This window comes from Thamnophis sirtalis, unplaced genomic scaffold (genome assembly GCF_051295495.1).
Source record: "Thamnophis sirtalis isolate CommonGarterSnake01/CBP01778 unplaced genomic scaffold, rThaSir2_p1.2 scaffold_1, whole genome shotgun sequence".
NCBI classification, from domain to species: Eukaryota; Metazoa; Chordata; class Lepidosauria; order Squamata; family Natricidae; genus Thamnophis; species Thamnophis sirtalis.
Genome location: NW_028261381.1, coordinates 114,938,561 through 114,955,804, shown reverse-complemented (window position 1 = coordinate 114,955,804; position 17,244 = coordinate 114,938,561). Strand labels below are relative to the sequence as shown.

The following is a 17,244-nucleotide window of genomic DNA, read 5'->3' as shown; positions in this document are numbered from 1 at the left end:
TTTGGAAGCAGCAGAGAGTCCCAGGAATCACAGAAATACATGACTTAGTAGCTACCGAACAATAGAAGGGAACTTTATACCTTGGAGCATTTGGTGTTGAGTCATTAAGATCCTGTATATTGTTGATGTGACAGAAACGTTTTAACTGAATCACTTTCTATGAATTATGCAAATCTCATCAAGAAATTATATTCAGATAGGGACAGAAAAAATATCTCTTGGTAATTTTTCAAATAATTATTAGTACTCTTTAAAAGTAAATGTTAAGAGTATAATTTATTTCTAACCTGGGAATATGATTAAACTCTTTTCTCCAAGGAGAGCATGTTTTAAATTTCATCCAACTTTTTCATTATATATTTTTCATCATCTGATATGAGTAATTTGTCTGTCATCAAATACAGTACAGCTTTTGATTTATATTAATGTTCATGCTAGGTATATTTTATTCAAAACTATCAGTTTTCAACTAATTATTTTTGTTCAAAACTGTACCTATAATTTTAACCTAGTGTTCCACATTTACTTTCCTACATTTCACTTTGCAATGTCACACTTTTTTATATTTTTGTGGTTTATCTTGCATTTAACTATAATAATATCCTAGCATAAAAAATAAACATTTTTTTCTTAAAGTGGACTTTTTATTTTACAATGAATACTATGATTTACAGTACTTTTAATATACAAAAGCTTTGGACCCTGTAGATTGTCTGCCTTTTCACCTGTTACATGAATCCCTCCCTCACTACATCAATAATATTTAGCAGACATGTGTAGATCCAGTAAAAATTGTATCACATCAACATCCTGCACATCCTTTTATTTAGACTGTTCTCCTTAAAAATGTACCATGGTTATACTGAGGAGGGACAGTCTCCCTTTAATTGTATGCAACATAATGTATTGACAAAACAATTTTGTCCAGTATGAACTAAATAAAACTAATTTGAGTTACTTTTACAGTATCTGTCTGGCTGCCTACTTAGAGAAGAATCTCATGAGAATTATATTATGATGTCACTAGCAGTGCAACTTCAATTGGGTTAAAATGAGAGATTCTCAAACTCTGGCTTGCAAGTACCATTCAGCTGATTAACATTATTCAATATTTAAGACTATAGAGACTTGCCTCTCAATTTTGTAATCCCCCCCCCCCAACAACACAAATGGATTGTCCGTGACCCGTCAAAAGCGCGGACGACAAAAGCGCGATCGACAAAAGCGCGCCTTTGACGTCATCACAGCGCGACGAAAAAGATCGAAAAATTCAAATAAAAATTAATAAAAATTAAATTAAAGCAAGCCGATTCACATAAAGGTAAGGGTTAGGTTTAGGGTTAGGGTTAGGGTTAGGGTTAGGTTAAGGGTTAGGGTTAGCTTTAGAGCGTTAACGTTAGCCTTAGGGTTAGGTTAAGGGTTAGCGTTAGGTTTTTCGTTACTTTAACGGTTAGGTTTAGGGTTAGGTTTAGGGTTAGGTTAAGAGTTAGGTTTAGGGTTAGGTTTAGGGTTAGGTTTGGGGGGCTTAGGGTAAGGTTTTCGCTTTATTTTTACATTTTTCGAACTTTTTCGTCGCGCTGTGATGACGTCACAGCGCGCTTTTGTCGAGCGCGATTTTGTCCTACGCGCTTTTGTGGTGGAACCGGATTGTCAGCCAAACTACATTAGGCTCAATAATGTAAGATACTCAAAATACCCACTGAGTTTTATATTACTTCTTCCCTACATCTTTATCTTTTAATTGTGTAGCCGAAAGACCTGAGCTATTTACAATGCAGCACATCTTCTGAAAAGGAAGTCAAGATGAGAAAAAAGTTACCCAGTGCTCCAGCAATATCCCTAATATTTTCTTACTATTCCTACTTAAACAACCATGTAGCAAATAAAAACACAACAGGTGAAGCCTTTAACTTTTAACTTTTAATAAATTTATATGCTGCCCAATCCCGTAGGACTCCCGTAGAAGCCTTCCTTATGACATTTGCCTACCAGGAGAAAAAGGCTTCACTACAACATAAGGGCTTAATCCAGTCTAGAACAAATTAACTAGGGATCATTTATCCTCCAACAGGTCAAAGTTCAGCAGACCCCTCCTGTCACTAATTATATTGTATGTGCATCTTCGGTTTCTAAAAGGTCCCTAAAGCAGCCATCCAACAGCTACATATTCATGCAGTCCTGGGACGCTGCGATGCTGCAGTTTGTTTTAAAGAGAGCGGGTGGGTCCCCGCGCTGTTTTGAATCTTCCCGATTCAAGTGTTATCGGGTCGAAGTCGTCTGGCTCAGCTGATTTACAGGACCGACTTTCTTCTGAACAGAGAGATAATAATCGCTCTAATGTCCCGTTTATACGGAGATTCTCAATCACCCAGGTCATGGTTGTCCCAAAGGTGCTTTTTCAAGAGGCAACTGGACTTTCCGGTTTTCCAAGAATCTTCTTGGATCAGAAGCGAAACGTCTTCAAAAGAAAATCAAAGCCCAGTTGCCGCTTGAAAAAGCACCTTTGGGATAACGTCCCGTTTCTTCAAATAAAGAAACAAAGGCTTTTCAGAACAATATTTTTTTTATTCGAAGAAAAGTCAAGGAATTAAAATTAAACTCACTCCCACTCTAAATGAATCCCGCCCTGTAAAAAGATGCAGGCCAGCTTCTTCTAACGGGGAGCCTCATTTTCCATGCCGTTCACGCGCTTGAACACGGGTCCCCAAACTTGGCAACTTTAAGACTTGTGGACTTCAACTCCCAGAACTCTCCAGCCAGTGCTGACTGGAGAATTCTGGGAGTTGAAGTCCACAAGTCCTGAAGTTGCCAAGTTTGAAGACCTCTGCGCTTGAAGGTTTGGCGGAAGTAGCTTTCCCCATCTCGGGACAGGGCGTTTTGGTTATTCCGCGCATGCGCGCGGGAGACTTCCCGGGGCTTTTAGCTGTCGCGTTATCTTGCGCCGAGTGGAAACGCCCTTTGTGATTCAAATAACGGCGGGACGCTGTTGTAGAAACAGCCTTTGGTGGATCTCCTGGGAGCTTCTCTGAGCGCCTTGTTTCACAGGTTAGGAGTTTCGGAGATCAAATTGGGGTCTCGCCTGAGTGATGGTATGCGCATGCTGTGTGTGTATGTACGTGGTTGGAAGGTTTTCTGCCGAAAGCCTTTATTTATTTGAAATTAAATAATTGTGTATTCACAAGCAACTGAGTTCCTAACTACGTTTCATAGCTTAGAGACCAAAGGACCACAATGCGCTAAACCGAGAGCTGCTCAAGTAAAAAAGTTTTGAAAGTTTAAAGGTTATACTATGAAGTTGTTAGCAATAAAGGAGAATATTTTGTAGATGGGGCTGAGATGGGGGTTGGGGCTCTCTTGAGCTTGGTTGTTTTCTTGCAGTTTCATTACCCAAATTAGGTAGCATTATCAGCCTAGCACTGATGACAATACCTAGTTTGGCTAATGAGACGTCTGCAGGAAAACAACCAAACTCTGAAGTTGCTGGAGTATGAAAAGACAGCACAGTATATGAGGCTGGTCCTTGACATCTTTGCTTGGTCTATAAAAGTTTTTTTTTTTTAAACTCAAAATAGTATGAAATCTCAAAACACTTTAGAAAAATCTTGTTTTCATTCCTTTCTATGAAATGTAATCAAATGAACTTAAAACCCCATAAAATTGGGATGTATTTCTAAACATAGATTACATAATGCATTGCGTCAGAATGTGATTGCCTTATGTGTTCCTGTAATGCAGTTTATACATTAATCATTGCTATTCATAAAATGGGTTGTAAGAAATATCCTTCTGGGTTCAGTTCAGCTTCAAGGCAGCCACCATTAAATTATCTTTCCAAACATCCTCCGTGTTTCCAGTGTCTTTTTCCCCACTTGGAACTGAACTCAGATCCAACAGAGCTATTGATCTGCAGTACTTTATATCTTTCAGACTTTAAATATCATGGAGACAGACAAATCTAAGATCCCCGTTTACATTCCCCAACAGTCCAAAACAACTGGTGTTTTGAAAGGTCTGTTAATGCGTTATCCTACAATTAGAGTAATTATCTTACTTCTTCCTATGTTGCAGTGTCTTTGCAAAGACAACTTCAAATGCTTTTCTTACCTGTCCTAGCTAATCTTAGATCAGCCTGATGTGAATTAGAATTTAATCAAACTTATAACCAGAACTATGTACTTAAATGTCACTCATCCTTTGAAGTAAGAGTCAGGTAAGAGTGGAATTTTATATCAAGATAGTAAGTATGCTGTTATCATCAAATGTTTGGGGCTGCAACCATTATATTTATATTGTTTGTCAAGCTTGCTAGATTTTTTGAGGATAATACTATTTAAAATATCAGGATGGCATCAGGTTCTGTGCATATATTCTGGGTCAATATCAGTTTTGGCTTTGCATTTTAGAGAAAAGGTTAGAAAATCAAATTCAAATCTTCAAATTTGGTGAAATATAAGAATAAGAAGCCGTGTCTATTGAAAATCCAGAAATCAAATCAAGCTTTTGTAAGTGGACTTGAAGAAGTGATGTCTTCTCCCGCTCATACAGAGATTTAAAGATAAAAAGCAATAGAAGATTTTTTTTCTGCTGTCTCTTGCCTTATTCAAAGTTGTGCACAAATTAAAAAAGAGTACAGGACTTCAGGAAGAAAGATACAATCTTTTTTTTTCTTTTATTGCCATGAGGATGCAGGTGGAATAGAGAGATGGGAGAGGCAGGTGGATATTGCCAGGCTTATTGCTTTAATCCATAATATTAAAATTATTTTATTCCTTTACCATCACATTATTCCTCTTATTGCTAAATCATGCAAATTTTTCCATGTACTTCCAAATTTCATTTCACTCTTATGTGTTATAAAACCACCCTTTCAGTTTAGATCTCATCCTCAGCTTTTTTTACTTAATGTTAACCTGAGGACAGAAGTTTTTATTAACTATTTGCCCAATTTTTTCTTATTTGCAGAAGTGCAGCCCTGTGATTATTCAAAGCAGCACAACCAGAACAAAGGGATGGACTCACAGCCCCTGAAAGATCCTGTTTTTACTTTTAGTGCCAACAATCCTACTTCATGTGTTGCCCTCAAAGGCCCAAATCAAAGGTATATATACTTTTGCTATGATCGCCAAAATAGCTATTTCTTTGGCTACTCTCCAAAAGAGAGAATTTGGAACTTTTTTTTCTTCCCTCCCACCAGAAAATAAATTTGGCCTAATGTGTCAGGGCAGCTAAAATTAACATCCCTAATCAAAATGTTTTGTTCTCTCTCTCTCTCTCTCTCTCTCTCTCTCTCTCTCTCTCTCTCTCTCTCTCTCTCTCTCTCTCTCTCTCTCTCTCTCTCTCTCTCTCTCCCTCCCTCCCTCCCTCCCTCCCTCCCTCCCTCCCTCCCTCCCTCCCTCCCTCCCTCCCTCTCCCTCCCTCCCTCCCTCCCTCCCTCCCTCCCTCCCTCCCTCTTTCTCTTTCATTCTCCATATATTTGTTGTATTGAAATGTTTAGATTTAAAATCCTTAAGCTGTTGCAAGAGGGACACGGTGGCTTAGTGGCTACGTTGCTGAGCTTGTTGATCAGAAAGGTTGGCGGTTCGAATCCCTAGCACCATTTAACGGAGTAAGTTCCCATTACTAGTCCCAGCTTCTGCCAACCTAGCAATTCGAAAGCATGTAAAAATGCAAGTAGAAAAATAGGAACCACCTTTGGTAGAAAGGTAACAGCATTCTGTGCGCCTTCGGCATTTGGTCACGCCGGCCATATGACCACAGAGATGTCTTCGAAAGCGCTGGCTGTTTGGCTTTGAAATGGAAATGAGCACCTCCCCCTAGAGTCAGGACCAACTAGGACATATGTGCAAGGGGAACCTTTATCTTACGCTGTTGCAATATCTATTTGTTCCTCTCATATTAAGACTCCCGAAATCATGGAAAAAAGGTGCATTGCCACCCCCGCCCAAGAAAGCAATGCCAACAACTATACGATCGTGAGTATATCCTCCTTTCCCCCCTCTCTCAGTTTGTAGCAGAATGCCTTAGAATGGTTATAAAACGTTTTATGTTTCAAATATACCAAATTTTTAATGTCCTCTTCGAATTTGGAAAAAACTCTTCTAGCCTTATTTCAACTTCAAAACAAATTATGCTGATAAAAATTGGAACAATCGGTTTTGAAAATAGAACAGTTTTAGCAAGATTAGAAAAGTCCAAAGCATGACATGAGTAAGAGTACTCTACAGCCCAAATAAAACCTTTGGACTCTATAATGTTTTATAAGCCTCTAATTCAGTGTTTCTCAACCTTGGCGACTTAAGTCCTGTGGACTTCAACTCCCAGAATCTAAGTCTCCCACAGGACTTAAAGTCGCCAAGGTTGGGAAACACTGCTCTAATTCCTTACAAAAATGTACAGGTATTTCTCAACTTACAACCACAACTGAGCCCAGAATTTCTCTTGCTAACTGAAATATTTGTTAAGTGAGTTTTGCTCTATTTTAAGCCTTTTCTTGCCACAGTTGCTAAGTGAATCATTGCAGTTGGAAAATTAGTAAAACAGTTGTTAAGCGAAACTGGTTTACCCATTGACTTTGCTTGTCAGAAGGTCACAAAAGATAATCACCTGATCCCTGGAAACTGCAACTGACATAAATACGAGTCAGTTGCCAAGAATCTGAATTTTGATCATGTGACCATGGGGATGTGATTGTCACACGTGTGAAAAAAGGTCACTTTTTTCAGTGACGTAACTTTGAATGGTCACTAAATGCACTGTTGTAAATCGAGGACTACCTGTATTTAACTTAAATTATTGAAATCTGTGTTTTCTTTTGGGAAAAAAGTGCCACTGGTGCAGCATTCACTATGTACAATTGCAGGACTAAATAAATTATGAAAATATCATACAGTGTAAAACATTTGTTTAGATTGTATTGTGGATATTGTACCATGTAGGTTTGCATTATTAGTGTGGATGCATATTAACAGTTTACAGACATTGCTCAAAGTTGTTTGATTGGAGCAGCCCACCATATATAAGCCTTGTACATAAATGAATATTTGGATACTGATATAGGCTAGTCAAGTACCGTAGTAGTGCTTCTGGATGAAGGCATTATGTGGTGAATATCTTACATTTTAATAATTTCTCTATATTCCTCTTTTCCGTTTATAAAATAATGAGGGCTCTTGATCCGTTACTAAATGCAAGCAAAATTGCCATCCATGATGCATCACTAATATTTGATTCCATAGCCCTATGAACAGATACAGACGGGAGACAGAACTCAAAAACCAAAACAGGTTGCTGGAGAATGCCAAGAGTGAACTGAATTTAAAAGTGGTGGAAATGCAGGTAGGAAGCAAACTTGGCTTTTTTTTTATTATGCGGTAGACCAGGTACAGTATGGGTGGTTCTTACAATTTTCTAATTCTAATTAGCTTTTTGAATAGGTAAACCCAGTCTTTCCTCTCCTTTGCTATTTTCATCTTTAGAGTAATGAAAGGCTGCTCTAGTTGTATAAAATGACAGGCTGGAACTACTTTAAGGGTTTTAAATGATCTCACAATATATCATTTTATAAGAGGATTAAAGTCTTTCTTCTGTTTGGTGTGAAAAATATTTGCGGATTAATGTCATCTTCTTAGAAGAGAAAATCTATGTGACTATTCTCTAGTATTTCCCTCTATAGACCCATTTTCAATTCTTTCCTGTTTTGGCTTAGTCCAGAAAAAGAATTAAAAGTAGAGGAAATAGTCTATGGTGTTTTCTTTTCTTTTTTAGGTTATACATTTAAAAAAATATATTTCTCACAGTTCCACAAATGTAGCATTCTACAGATATGTATAAATTCCATGATTTCCAAAGTCCACATATTTGAAAGGCATCAAGTTTGGGGGAAACTGCAATCTTCTTTCGTCATCTCTCTTGATATAGCTTCCACTGCTAGACATGACCAAGGACAAAGTGAGGAAGCATGATAAAATAGTTTTCCTCTATATATCTGGCTTTTAAAGGAAGTCGTTTGCTTTCTAAGTGCAGTGCCCTAACCTTCCTAGGGTATTATCCAATTTTTGCATAGTTGTCCATTTGGATATCTCCCATAAAAGAAGAAAAGAGAATTTGGTACTTGCCATTAAGAATGCATTTTCATAACCTGGGTCTACCTCAGTGGTGGGATTCATCCAGTTTGCACCTATTCAGGAGAACCAGTTATTAACTTTCTAAACAGTTTGGGGAACCGGTTGTTGGAAGAAATCTTATTTTGTTTTTTTCCACTTTACAGGGCTAATCCTGTAAGGAAGGCAGGAAGGAAATATTCTGGTGTTGTTTCTAGCCTAATCTTTATTGCCCTGCTTACAAAAACTGCCTCTCTGGCTAACCCTTATTACATTGTAACAGCTAAGGTGAAGCTCCCATCGACCTGAGTGACGTTGAGTTGGCCGTGCCCACACAGTCACATGACCACTGAGCCACACCTACCCAGCTGGTTATTAGGGCAGAGAACAGGTTGTTAAATTATTTGAATCCCACCACTGATCTACCTTCAATGCTTAATTACTCCACCATGGGGAATGGCCATTTCTTGCACTTGAAATGTCTCTGTCTGCATATTCAAATATTGTTATGTTCATGGTAATATGTTTCTTAGCACCTCAGGCTAGTTCATGAAATAAGGGAGGAGAGGCTTCCAGATAGGAGAGGAGAAACGGATCAACCTTCCCTTTTCCAGGCTGTAACACTTATTCCCTCAGTTGGCTATCCTATCATACCAAAACAAGAATTGTCTCACCAAAGTTCCATTCTCCCCCATACATTTTTGAAATGATGGAACACTGGGTAGGGAATTAAATTCACCCATAGAGCCAAATCCAGCCACCAACACTAAACTACTATTTATGAGATTAGCGAAATCCTACTTCATGTTACACGTTTTCTAAATCTTAAGAAATCATCATTGCTGATGATGATTTATAATAGCCACGAGCAAATAATATCCCTCCAAATAAAAAGGTGGTTCTATTGCACAGTTGTTCATCTTTTCTTGTGGCCTTATTTATTTCTTAAAGACCTCAGAAAAATAGGTGCTTTTCTTAACCTGCCTTTTGGTTTGGTCTCTGCAGAAGGATATGACAGATATGAAGAATCTGTGCGATAGTCTTCAAAAAGAAAATGAGAAGCTGAAAAATTTTCAGGAAAGCTGCCTCTTGATATTAGAAACCAAGAATTGGGACCAAGGTAAAGCATTTAATATTCTGTGGTAATTGCAAACAAGATTATTACTGTATTTTTCAGAGTATAAGATGCACTGGAGTATAAGATGCACCAAGATTTTGAAGTGGTAATTTTTTAAAAATAGTTATTTCACTCTGCAGACCTCTAAAACCCTCAGCACAATTCATTTTTTGTGAAAAACAGGGCATGCAGAGAGTTTGAGAGGCCTGCAAAGTGCTCCTTGGGCCTGAGGGGGCAAAAACAAGCAAAAACTGCTCTTTTTTGCCCTTTCCAGCCCCCAGGAGCACTTTGCAAGCCTCCCAAGCCCTCTGCATGTCCATTTTTATGAAGGGGGCGAGGTTTCGGGAGGCCAAAAATGCTGTATTCAGTGTATAAGACGCACCCAGATTTTCACCCTCTTTGGGGGGGGGGGGGGAGGATGCCTAGACTAGTGTTTCCCAAAAGATGATCTATGAGCCATTAGTTCTCTAGGAAACGTCACCAGGTAGACTGATACAGCCTGTTTGTCACTATAGCCTACACCTGCTTTTAAACTGTCAGTTACCTGCTCAGTCTTTTTAATATTAAATAATTTTAATATTTAAAGGTATCTGTTGATCATTCTCAACCAGCAAATTGGTGCTAAAAGTAGCCATTGCTATATAGCACTTTATACGTAAAGCAATTCAAATGATTGATAAATTTTTAAGTTTTGATTTTTAATATTTAAAAAATGCTTGAAAATGGGAGAGGATGGGAAATCATACAGAAATGCAACTGTAATAATTATATGCTGAAAACATCCATGTTCTTAGGGATTCAAACATAGGGAGGAAATTTAATTATTTAGTTGGGTGGGCCCCACATTTTCCCGCTGTTTATTTAGTGCAGAAAGTTTGTGCAATGTTGGCCTGGACTATGTGGTGGTTCAAAGTAGAATCTAGGTCCGTGATGATGAACCTATGGCACGTGTGTTAGGGTACACAAGGCGTTGCCCTGTCCTTCTTTTTCCCTGAACCCTCTGGAGGGCAAAGAACAATCCAAAGCGTGAACCAGAATTTCGGGAACTGACTTCCAGTTTGCGCATTGGGCCTTTTTTTGCGCTACAGAGCCTTCAGGAGGCTTCCTAAAGCCTCCGGAGGGCAAAAAATGGGCCTACAGGCAACCCGGAAGTGATTTCCAGTTTGCACATTGGGTCATTTTTCACACTCTGGAGAAACGAAAAATGGCCTTATGGGCAAGCCAGACATTTGGGAACAGACTTCCGGTTTCTCCTTAGGGCCATTTTTTGCCCCCCGGAGACTTCAGGAAGAGCCTCCGGGGGGGGGGGGGGGAGACTGATTTCACCCTCCCCAGGCTCCTAGAAAGTCTCTGGAGCCTCGGGAAAGGGAAAAACAGATCCATCATGCGCAAAAAGCGGGGGTTGTGCACATAGCATTAAAGGTATGGGCACACCTGCGCATGACCACCACCCCGCGCTTCCCCCCACTTTTGGTACATGATAAGAAAAAGGTTAGCTATCACCGATTTAGGTGGTAAAAAAGCAGGGAGATGTTTATTGCACTCTGTTTTGCTTTGTACGGACTAAACCACTTTAAAGTTCAACTGCTGAATAAATTATTAGATAATCAACAATTCTGATAATTAGGACAGAATAAAAACCTTTGCCATTTTTGCTACTCAACTGAAGGTTTGATGGTTGAATGCTTTTTTCACTCAGAACATATGCTCTGCCTCTGAAATATGATCCCTTTGTATAAAAACATTCTGATTCATGTGATACTATTCGGAAACAGATGTTTGGGAATTTCTTACCAAAGGAGGCAGCAGAACAACTCCAAAGTTGTTTGCCTCCTATGCTTCCAGTTGAACGAGAAGAATACAGCCGTATATATTTGAAATACAATGAAATATTTGAAAATCAGTTACAGGTGAACAAATTTTGGAGGAGGAAGAAACGAACAAGAAGATAGAAACTGAGATAATGGTAAAAATGTGATTCTTTTACTATTCCCAAGGAGAAATATGATCTGAGGCAGTCTAAGATTTTGTTACTAACCTAGTAGTTCCAAAGCATGTAAATGCAAGAAGGTAAATAGTTACTACTTTGGTAGGAAGGTAAGAATTCTACGGTCTCAGCATATAGTCATGCCAGCCACATGATCACAGAAGCAGCATTGGACAGTGCTGGCTTCCTCAGTTAGGAAACAGAGATGAGCATCACCCCTTAGAGTCAGACATAACTAGACAGGGAAACCTTAAATTTTTTAAAGCACAGGACAAGGTACAGGGTACAACAACTAATCTAATACCATGTTTCCTCAAAAATACAACATGTCCTGATAATAAGGCTGTGTCACATTTTTCGGGTGAGCAAAAATGTAAGCCCTTCCCCAAAAATAAGCCCCCTGGACACACACACCCCTCCAGCCAGGCAGAGTGCCACTCACCAACCTAGCGGTATCCCGAAGGCACCAAACCGCAGGAACCGGGGGCAAAGGCTCACGTTGCTTGGCACGTTCGGGATACCGCTAGGTCGGTGAGTGGTGCTGTGCCAACTGGAGAGGGGGGTTGCTGGCCGGTTGCTCTCTTGCGAGCGGGCTCCTGAAGAGCCAGCTTCCAAAGCACAGAGGTAGGATGCCGAGTCTTCCGGAAGTTGCCACACTGGGAATACGCTCTATGGTTGTACGCTCTGGGAGTATGCTCTGCCTCAACCAGCCCACAACCATAGAGCATACTCCCAGAGCGGCTGCTGCCAAAAGACTTGGCTGCGGATCTCGGGAGTTTGGAAGCCGGAGAATAGGTTATGCTCGGAGTGCTACGGCGGTGGCACACTGACCCTGCAGGGAGAGCTGGGCCAGGGCGTGGTGAGGTTGGGAGGCACACCAGCTGGGGACGGAACAGGTGCTCCCACAACCTCCCTTTCCAGCCGGGCAGAGTGCCATGTACTGATCTAAAGATATCCCAAATGCGTCAAGCTGCAGGAGCTGGGAGGGAGGGAAGAACACCATGCGGCTTAATGCCTTTGGGATATCACTGGGTCAGTGAGTGGTGCTCTGCCCAGCAGGAAAGGGGGGTTGCCGGGTGGCTGCTGGTGAGTGGGGTCACCTCATGGCTATTTTGTGGTGCTGCAACAGCGCAACACAGCTGGTTGCCCCTGAGGCTGTGCCTGGCTCTTCAGGCGCCTGCTCGCAAGAGAGCAGCTACCCGGCAACCACAAAACAATAACCCCAATAATAAGACCCAATCAATATTTTGGGGGTCAAAAGAAAATAAGACCCTGTCTTATTTGGGGGGAAACACGGTAGTTGAATCTTACTTCTACATTGGCAACTGGCTAGTCTTATCAATTGTTTCTGAGGGTGGTAGCCTAACTGAGGGAGTGTAGAGTTAAGGCTGTGTGATATAATGTGGTTGAATGCCTTTCTGAGTTTGTCCCTTTCCAGTGCTTGTTTCTGAGGTAGCTTCTCTATTCTATGGCTAGCTGCTGAATTTAGTTTTTGTCCCTAGTCATGGGTATAAAATATAAAAGTTTCACTTTTAATTATGAATTTAAAGTTGATAATAGTGCTATTTCTGATGTCTTTGCCTTTCAGGTTTTATCAGACAAACTTAATGCTGATCTTGCATTGTTCATCCAAACAGCTAAAGAGGAAAAAGAAAATATACAGGTAAAACTAGGCTGGATTTTCATCTTTTCCTAGATGGGATGGATGGATGGATGGATGGATGGATAGATAGAAAGATAGAAAGATAGAAAGATTAGATAAGATAGAAAGATAAGATAGATAAGATAGATAAGATAGATAAGATAGATAGATAGATAGATAGATAGATAGATAGATAGATAGATAGATAGATAGATAGATAGATAGATAGATAGATAGATAGGTTCCACCACAAAACCGCGGACGACAAAATTGCGGTCGACGAAAGCGCGTATGTGAAGTCATCACAGCGCGACGAAAAAGATCAAAAAATGTAAAAATAAAGCTAAAACCTTACCCTAACCCTAAACCTAACCCTAAACCTAACCCTTAACCTAATGAAAAACCTAACGCTAACCCTTAACCTAACGCTAAACGTAATGCTAACGCTCTAAACCTAACCCTAACCCTTAACCTAACCCTAACCCTTAACCTAACGCTCACCTTTATGTGAATCGGCTTGCTGTAATTTAATTTTTATTTCAATTTTTTGATCTTTTTCGTCGTGTTGTGATGACGTCACATACGCGATTTCGTCGACCGCGCTTTTGTGGAACGCGGTTTTGACAGGTCACGAGATAGATTAGATAAGATTAGATAAGATTAGATAGATAGATTGGATAGATAGACAGATTGGATAGATAGATTGGATAGATAGATTGATTGGATAGATTGATTGATTGGATAGATAGATTGATTGGATATATAAATAGATTGATAGATAGATTAGATAGATAGATAGATAGATAGATAGATAGATAGATAGATAGATAGATAGATAGATAGATAGATAGATAGATGATAGATATAAAACCATATTTTTAGGATTATAAATCGCACTGGAGTATAAGACACCAAGATTTTGAAGAGGCAAATTTTTTAAAAAAGGTTTTGCACTCTGCAAACCTCCCAAAAACGGGTCCATTTTTTTTCAAAAAAAGTGCATGCATAGCTTTTAGGAGGCTTATAGAGTGCTTCTGGGAGCTGTGTGAGGGCAAAAATGAGCAAAACGGACCGTTTTTCACTCATTTTTTCCTTCCCCAGCCCCCAGAAGCATTCTGGAAGCTGCCTAAAAGCTATGCACAGCCATTTTTGCAAAGGGGGGGGGGGCAGGGTTTCAGGAGGCAAAAAGTGCTGTATTCAGTCTAAAGACGCACCCAGATTTTCATCCTCTTTTTTGAGGAAAAAAGTTGTGTCTTGTACTCTGAAAAATACGGTAACTAAATGACATAAAGTCAGTTCTAGCTCCTAGATTTAGTTTCCTATACAGATAATCCACTATTTACAATCATTTATTTAGCAACTCTTCAAAGTTACAGCAGCACTGAAAACACTGATTTACAACCAGTCTTTGTACTTATAACCATTGGAACATCCCCACAGCCATGTAATCAAAATTTGGGCAATTGGCTCTCCACAAGTATTTACAATGGTTGCAGCATACTGGGGTCATCATTTGCAACCATCCAAGCTGGATTCTGACAATAGAGGAAGCCGGATTCGCCTTAACTGTACATATTAACCTTAATATGTGATTCACTTAACAACCATGGCAAAAAGGTCATAAAATTGCACACAATTCATTTAACAATTCCCTTGCTTAGCCACAAAATTTCTGGTCTCAACTGATCATAAATTGAGTACTACCTGTATATCAATTTTCATAACTCTAGAATTTATTAAATGCAATTGCAATAAAGTAGACATAGCTACTTAACCACCTTTTTCTTTACAGAATGCTCAGACCAGATGGAAGCAGATAGAGGAGGAGAGTACCCATTTCTTAGAGGAGCAACAGTCTTTTCAGAGAGAAATGGAAGAGTTGTGTGCTGCCTTAAACCAGGAAGTTGACTTCTTACACACATCAGAGACCTAGGTTAAGATTTATTAACTTTACCATGGACCATTTAAACAATAACTTATATTTTCCTATTTATCGGGGCTAAAGAGTTTTATATATGTCATGTACAGGCTCTTCCATCAGTCCTAGCTAATATGAATGATGACAAAAGATTGTGGAAGTTGTTTCCAAAATAGGAGGAGCAATGTATATTATAAAATCTTTAAACTGTTCCATTGGCAGGCCATTTTCATGTATCAATGGGCAGCAAACAAGGGGTATTAATTGAAATCAATTAAATTCTGAGTAGTTCTATAATTTGGCTCAATAGATAATGCGTTTATGCTGTTTAGTTGACATTTTGAGTAAGTTCTTGATGTTAATGGCAAATAAAAATTTACTGATTTAAGTTTTACTTCTAATTGCTTATGTTACCTGCAATCTCTAGGAAAGTATAGAAAACATCTTAGGTGGATTGTTGTATTTTAATTTCTTTCCCAAACTATTTTTGCTCTATAGAAGGTTTCTAGTCAGCTAGGCTAGGTGAAAATACCTCAGCATATTTTAGAAACATGTAAGATTTTTGAAGACTTGGACAATCCACTTTCAATTTCCATTTCAGAAAGAAAAGTATGTTATTAAGCTGCGTTAGATTTTATTACTGTACCTAGAAGCCCCCATAATTGTTGCTATCTTCTATAACCATCATCACATCCTCTGTTAAGCACATTGGCTACAAGCATACTTCACAATTCTCTGTCCACAGCTACTGTCTCCACGTCCTTTCATTTAAGATTGATTTTTTTTCTGATCTTCCTAAAATATTTGGCATCAGGTTTTCTTTGGCTTTCCTCATTTTCTCTGACCATCTGGTGATATCCAATTGATTGCAGACTCTGCTGGATGTTGCTCACTCATGCAGAGCACATGTCCAGTAAAGCCCATTCTTCATTTTGACATTATCTCAGAATGTCTTCAGGAATTTGTAAAATTTCCTCATTTGTGACATGGTCCCAATATAAGATATATGAAGAATCCTTCCAAGGCAATGTTGAAAGATGTTATCTTATGAATAATTCTTGTAAATCTCCAGGTCTGACTGGCATAGATGATCAGTATGGCATTAAATAATCTGATCTTGATTACTGTGTTTATTGGGCACGTGGTCCATACTGAGCACATTTGACACCTATTCGGCATTTCATATCTGCTTCAGTTCCCCCACATATCCGTATCACCAAGATAGTTGAATTGTTCCATAAATTTTAAGGCCTGTCCTAATGTTATTGGGGTGTTGTATTGAACATTGCCAACTTGCTTCGACTTATCCACTGATTTCTAAGCCCACTTTACCTGCCACTGCTTCAAATGCCAGCGTCATATCTTTCACCCGTGTCTTAGTGTTTGCTAACAAAGCAATGTCATCAGCAAAATATATTGATAAGTCAATTTGCCTTCTTTAGTCCATGGAATGCCAAAGTCTAATTTATTCATTGCCTTTTTCATGGTATAGCGGTAAAGGTATAGGTTCCCCTTGCACATAATGTGCTAGTCGTTCCTGACTTTAGTGGGTGGTGCTCATCTCCATTTCAAAACCGAAGAGCCAGCACTGTCCGAAGACATCTCCCTTGTCATGTGGCTGGCAGACTAAATGCTGAAAGCACACAGAACACTTATCTTCTCACCAAAGGTGGTTCCTATTTTTCTACCTGCATTTTTTATATGCTTTTGAACTGCTAGGTTGGCAGAAGTTTTCATGGTCCATGGTAATCAGAAATATAACGGGGATAGGACACCTGCCTTACTCCAGTATTAAGTAGTCAGGACTGCCATTTTCAATTCTTACACCTAGTGTAAAAGTTTCTAAAGATATTAATATATCTCTATGAATACAGTGTGTTTGTAATATGTTCCATGATTCTCAAATGCTTTTTAAAAAAATAGTTAATTGGCATCTGTTTTTGGTATTCCTTACTAATGATATGTCAGTGAAAAGTTCATTGCATAAGTCAGTGTTTTTCAACCACTGTGCCGTGGCACACTAGTGTGCCGTGACATAGTGTAAGGTGTGCCGTGGGAAAAACACTTTATATATAGTCAATATAGGCACAGAGTTAAAAATTTTTAACATTTTCTAATGGTGGTGTGCCTTGTGATTTTTTTCATGAAAAAAGTGTGCCTTTGCACAAAAAAGGTTGAAAAACACTGGCATAAGTGACCTTGTTTGAATCTGGCTTGTACTTCATGTATACCTCCTTCAATCTTGTTTTGGAGTCTTTTAAGTAGGACAGTGCATAGCGATTTTCCAGGGACTGAGAGAAGCATGATATGTCTACAATTATTACTTAGGTTGCTTTAGGCATCTATTATGAGACCGTTTAATTATACTTACCGGTATTAGTTTGCCTAAGGATCAACAAAGTAAGTAGGGGGGGGGGGGTGCTAAGATTTTCGATCAAGTTAAGTTGGGTTTTTCTTAGTCAACCTGCATATTGTGCCATT

At 39.2% G+C, this 17,244-nt stretch overlaps 1 protein-coding gene across 1 annotated transcript; it reads left to right on the top strand.

Moving 5' to 3' along the window:
* The first annotated feature begins 3,930 nt into the window (after window positions 1-3,930).
* On the top strand, window positions 3,931-15,112 carry KNSTRN (kinetochore localized astrin (SPAG5) binding protein). Its single transcript, XM_014061251.2, has 8 exons — window positions 3,931-4,009; window positions 4,963-5,098; window positions 5,901-5,972; window positions 7,236-7,335; window positions 9,105-9,219; window positions 11,121-11,182; window positions 12,792-12,866; window positions 14,638-15,112. Exons 1-8 carry the CDS (start codon window positions 3,940-3,942, stop codon window positions 14,776-14,778), a joined length of 771 nt encoding a protein of 256 aa, XP_013916726.2. The 5' UTR covers window positions 3,931-3,939; the 3' UTR covers window positions 14,779-15,112.
* The last annotated feature ends 2,132 nt before the right edge of the window (window positions 15,113-17,244 follow it).

Bases quoted from the DNA above. Each gene is read 5' to 3' on its own strand.
- KNSTRN (XM_014061251.2), top strand. From the start codon at position 3,940: ATGGAGACAGACAAATCTAAGATCCCCGTTTACATTCCCCAACAGTCC. The intron at 4,010-4,962 runs GTCTGTTAATGC...TCTTATTTGCAG, and splicing joins AACAACTGGTGTTTTGAAAG to AAGTGCAGCCCTGTGATTAT. The intron at 5,099-5,900 runs GTATATATACTT...TCTCATATTAAG, and splicing joins CTCAAAGGCCCAAATCAAAG to ACTCCCGAAATCATGGAAAA.